Source organism: Pyrgilauda ruficollis, unplaced genomic scaffold (assembly GCF_017590135.1).
Source record: "Pyrgilauda ruficollis isolate IOZ18807 unplaced genomic scaffold, ASM1759013v1 scaffold465, whole genome shotgun sequence".
Taxonomy (NCBI): domain Eukaryota; kingdom Metazoa; phylum Chordata; class Aves; order Passeriformes; family Passeridae; genus Pyrgilauda; species Pyrgilauda ruficollis.
The window spans coordinates 3408-8720 of record NW_024526211.1 but is presented as its reverse complement, the minus strand read 5'-3'; the positions used below and the strand labels follow the sequence as shown (position 1 = coordinate 8720).

The 5313-nt window shown below is 53.9% G+C and overlaps 1 protein-coding gene across 6 annotated transcripts in view; it reads right to left on the bottom strand.

Moving 5' to 3' along the window:
* Nucleotides 1-2383, bottom strand: part of LOC121359721 (zinc finger protein 850-like) — a 24972-nt gene extending 22589 nt beyond the window's left edge. For 2 of the 6 annotated variants that reach the window (XM_041478861.1, XM_041478866.1), the window contains exon 1: nt 1287-2383. In XM_041478861.1, the coding sequence (XP_041334795.1) occupies nt 1287-2383 (1097 nt within the window). Of the gene's footprint in view, nt 1-1266 lie in introns of all 6 variants that reach the window. The other 4 variants (XM_041478864.1, XM_041478863.1, XM_041478862.1 and 1 more) reach the window with 4 other exon arrangements.
* Between the last annotated feature and the right edge of the window lie 2930 nt (nt 2384-5313).

Genomic DNA, 5313 nt, shown 5'->3' with positions numbered 1-5313 from the left:
TGTTTTCCCCGGGGGGGGGGGGCAGGGGGGGGGGGGGTAAAATTTGCTTACCCTAACTGCAATGTGGCTCAAAGGTCAGCCCTCTAGGGGAATGCAGCACACCCTTTGTTGGCTGGCTCTTCATTTGTACAATCCCAGTCCATACGATCCCAACCCATACAATCCCAGTCTACAAGGTCCCAGTCCATATGGTTCTGATCCATATGGTGCCAGTCTGTAGGATCCCAGTCCATATGATCCCAGTCTGTATGGTCCTGCACAGCACACACTCCAAGGGTCTGGAATCCCAGTTCCCAGCAAGGAAAAAATGTTCCTGCCCTCAAAGGCAAAGCTCTTAAGAAGGGCCAAAAAGCCAAGTGGAGCAAGACCTTACAGTAACATTTCACTGCCAGCCTTCATAATTTCACCAATCGTTGTAGCTCCTGCACTGGGAATTAAATCAGGGAAGCGTTTTTGGTGGCAGCTGTCCTGGCTCAAGGGAGGCACTGAGAGAGAAACAGAGCAGGCAAAGAGAGGCAGGAGAGAAAGGAGGACACAAACACAGTCAGCTGAGAAGGCAGCATTCTGAAAACAGAACTGTAACTGACTGAAAATGAGTGGGATAGAAATCACTAACTCTGAAAGTTTTATTTACTATCAAATATATCCCACCCATCCAGCCCCACACAATCCCAATCCCACCACTCCAAAATTGGATCCCCCCTCTCCCAATCCCTTTCCAACTCCATCTCACCCTGGCGGCTGTGGAATTGAGTGAGTTTGGCGTGGGATTGAGTTTTTTTGAGGTGGGAACAAGCAATTTGAGATGGGATTGAGCTCTTTTGTGGTAAAATAGAGTTGTTTTCAGTGGGATTGAGTTGTTGAGATGACAGATCGATCCCTTTTGGCTTTTGGAGTCCAAAGAGATGGAAAACACTGCCCAAAATCCCCCAAGAACCCACAAATCCTCCAGAATGTCCCCAAATCCTAAATTCCCCCTCAAACACCTTTGAAATTGTGGGACGTCAGATATCTTTGATCAACTTCATTCTTTTCAAACCTGTTTGGGCTGTTTTTAAGGGATAAAGATGAATCAGAAGAAAATTCAGGTCAAAATAAAAGGATAACCAGCCAGGTGCTTTCATAGCATGGATCACAGAGAATGTGGATGACCAGGTCTCTTTCCAGTGTGGGTCCTCCAGCAGGGGATAGAGTTGGAGCAGCCCATGAAGCTCTTCTGGCACTCGGGGCACTCATAGGGCTTCCCTTACCTTCCCTTATGGTGTTTCCGTTGGTGTTGGGTCAACTGAGACCTCCTGGAGAAGTTCTTCTCACACTCAGGACAAGCGTAAGGCCTCTCCCCGGTGTGGATGCGCTGGTGGATGACGAGGGCGGAATTGCGCTTGAAGCCCTTCCCGCAGTCGGGGCAGCGGAAGGGCCTCTCGTCTGTGTGAATGCGCTCATGCAGTAAGAGATTGTAGCTGGTGGGAAACCTCTTCCCACATTTGGAACATTCGTAGGGCCTCTCCCCAGTGTGGATCTTTCGGTGGTTGATGAGGGTAGAGTTCTGCTTGAAGGCCTTCCCGCAGTCACGGCAGCGGAAGGGCCTCTCCTCTGTGTGAATCCGATGGTGCACGAGGAGATGGGAGCTGGTGAGAAACCTCTTCCCACATTCCCCACACTCGTAGGGCCTCTCCCCAGTGTGGATCTTTTGGTGGCAGATCAGACTGGAGCTCTGGCTGAAGCCCTTCCCACATTCCCCACACTTGTAGGGCCTTTCCCCAGTGTGGATGTTCCGGTGCTGGATAAGGCGCATGCTCTGTCTGAAGCTCTTCCCACATTCCCCACACTCGTAGGGCCGTTCCCCAGTGTGGATGCTCTGGTGGCGGAGCAGGTGGGAGCTGTCTCTGAAGCTCATCCCACATTCCTCACACTCATGGGACCTCTCCCCAGTATGGATGTGCTGGTGCCTGACAAGATGGGAGTTTTGCCTGAAGCCCTTCCCGCATTCGGGGCAGTGGAAGGGTCTCTCCCCTGTGTGCGTGCGCTGGTGCACGAGAAGTTCGGAGCTGGTCGGAAACTTCTTCCCACATTCCCCACACTCGTAGGGCCGTTCCCCAGTGTGGATCATCTGGTGACGGATCAGGGTGGAGCGTATTTGAAACCTCTTCCCACATTCCCCACACTCGTAGGGCCGTTCCCTAGTGTGAATCATCTGGTGCTGGATCAGGTGGGAGCTCCGTCTGAAGCTCTTCCCACATTCCCCACACTCAAAGGGCCGTTCCCCTGTGTGGATCATCTGATGCTTGATCAGGTGGGAGTTCTGGCTGAAGCTCTTCCCACACTCCAAGCACTTGTGGGGCTTCTCCCCATCATAAAGATGCTCATGGACCACCAGGTCCATGTTCTGCCTCGAAATCTGGCCACCCTCCTGGCACAGGGTGGGTCTATCCTCCTCAGATCCTGGCGATCTGTGTTTGCAGCCTCTCCTTGTGTGGGATCTCCACGGATTTTCCTCCCCAATGAATTCCTGTGCTGTACAGCCACCCAAAACAGGCTCTTCCATGAGGTTCTGCTGTGGGGATTTGTCCTCCCTGGTCTCCATCCTCAGCTCCTTCCCTGGGGGAGGAAGGACAAGGAGAGGATGGGATTTGCCTCTGTGTCAGAAGGAAGGGGAAGGAGATCCCCCCCAGTGCATCCCCGTCAGGACGGCATCGCCAGTGGGGTTGTCCTGCAGCCAGGGGCCGTGCTGGGTTGGGAGAAGGAGGAGAGAGGGGGAAAGGGGCAGTGACTTCCTCCTCACCTGCTTGGGTGTCCTGTGGCATCCTCCTCTTCCTCGCAGCCTATTTCTTCATCTGGCCAAGTTTTGGGAATGGGAAATCCTGGCTTAGGGAAAACAACAGATGAGCACGTTGATTTTGAAGGTCTCTCTGCCCAAGTCCAACTCTAGAAGTCATCAGGCATCTGGGATCCAAAAAAAACCCCCAAACAACAAGATTCAGCCCTGAAAACTCTCCCAGGAGATCCCCATCTCTGGTCCCTCCCTTCTGGTGTTTGGGGGTTCCCCCTGTCCCAGCTGCTGGGGATCACACTTGTATTGGAGGATTCTCTTCTACTCGGTCCTCTGTCCTCCCTCCCACCCACCTGCTGGGTGTCCCAGGAATCCGAAAAGCTCCCCCCTCTTTGGCCTCCCCATTTAGGGATGCAGAAGGTTTTTGGGGTCCTGGGGTTTGTTCTCCCCTTATTTTCTGCAGTGCGGGGAGTCCAAGGAGTCCCTCCCTGCCCTTCTCCAGGCTCTTGAGGGTCCCGCCAATCACGGTGCTCCCCTTTCTCTGGGCTCCCAACTCTGGGCTCTTGGGGGACACAGGGCTCTGCTCCTCCAGCCTGCTTATACTAGCAGCCACCAGCAGGATGTCCCAGTGTCCCCCCAAGGGGCCTTTTCTGCTCAGCTTTGGAGTTCTTCATTCTCCAAACATTTCCCCACCCCAAAAAAAAAACCCAGCTCAGGACTCCCCAGGATACCTGGGCTGAGCTCCCCTGCACCAGTCACCTGTGGGATGTGGGGAATGATGATCCCACAGGTGGGGGCTGCAAATTCAGGGAGTGCTCAACCTCCTGATTTTTTCTCCTTTCCCTGATACTCCTTTGTCCCTCCTCTTCCTCCTGCTCCTTGTCTTCCATCCCTCCTCCTCCTTCTCCACCCTAACCCCACCTCCTTCTCCTACTTCCCTCCCTTCCTGCTCTCCTTCTTCATCCCTCCCCTTTCATCCTTCATCCTCCTTCCCCAGGAGGAAATTTGGAGTAACTGGGAAAGAGTGGGATCATTCCAAGGTAACTAGAACCTTACTGGGGTAACTGTGATATACTGGGAGTGTCTGTAACCATACTGGGGGGACTGGAACCACACTGGGAACAGCTGGGATCATGCTGGGGTCAACTGGGACCATACTTGGGGTAACTGAATCTACATTGCGGACAACTGGGCATGAGAGGGACTGGGAGGATTATAGGGGAAACTGGGATCATAATGGGAACTACTGTGAACAACTGTGACTATGCTGGGGGCAACTGGGATCATACTGGGATCACAGTGGGAACAGCTGGGTCCATGCTGGGTTAGACTGGGATCACACTTAGGGTGACTGGAATCATGCTGAGATTGACTGGGAGTGGCTGTGAGCAACTGGAATTTGCTGAAAGCAACTGGGAGAAAGTGTGTGTGACTGGGAACATGCCCTGGGTGACTGGGATACACTGAGAGAGACAGGGAGTTAGTGGGATCATACTGGAGGCTACTGGGGTCATGCTGGCACTGACAGGGAGCAACTGGGATCACGCTGGGGGCACTGGCATCAGACTGGGAGTGACTGGAATTAGACTGCAAGTGACTGGGATCATACTGGGAGTGGCTACAATCATACTGGGATTAGAGTGGGTGTGCATGGAACCAGACTGGGGGTTACTGGGAGCAACCAGGCCCATCCTGGGAGTCAAGTGGGGACACACTCAGAGGAACTGGGAGCAACCAGGATAAAACTGGGGGAAAGTGAACCACACTGAGGTAAGTGGGAGCAACTGACAATGACTACGAGAAAGTTCAGGGCAACTGGAATATACTGGGAGTGTCTGAGATCATATGGGTGGCAACTGGGAGCCAGTGGGAATGTGCTGGGGGAGCTGGGAGAACTGGGAACACACTGAATGAAAGTGGGAGGAACTGGGACCTTGCTGGGATGAAATTACATCATCATAGGGAACAACTGGGAGTGACTGGGCTCATACTGGGAGTGCCGAGGAAATTGGAAGCACACAGAGGGAGCGACCGGGCTCATCCTGGGAGCAGCTACTGCCGGCCCCGGGAGCCCTGAACCCCTTTCCCGCCCATCCCGCTCTTTCAGCCCCAGCATCCCCCACTGGGGTCCTGGGAATCCCAGAGGTCCCCCCTCTCAGGGTCCCCGCTTTGGCCTTTTGGGGCATTCCTCTCTCTGGGCTCCCGCTCATGGAAGCCGTGGCTTTCCCAAGGCTCCCCAAAACCAATGTCCCCCCACCAGTGCCATTGGTCCCGCGCGGTCCCCACGTGGCCCCGGCAGAGCTCGGAGGGTCCGGCCGGGAAGCCCAACCCCCACTGCGGGGGGACCTGCACCCTCCTGTCCCCAGAAAGGACTCTGCCACCACCCACACCTGTAGCTATGATATTTTATTAAAAATCCTTTCCTAGGATTTTTCCCTCCTGAGAGCTGAGAGCCTCAGGAATGAAATGTAAACAATAATTATCTGCTGCTGTGGAATGCAACAAGTACATCTTCCATTGGTCCATGTGGATTGTTTTCAATT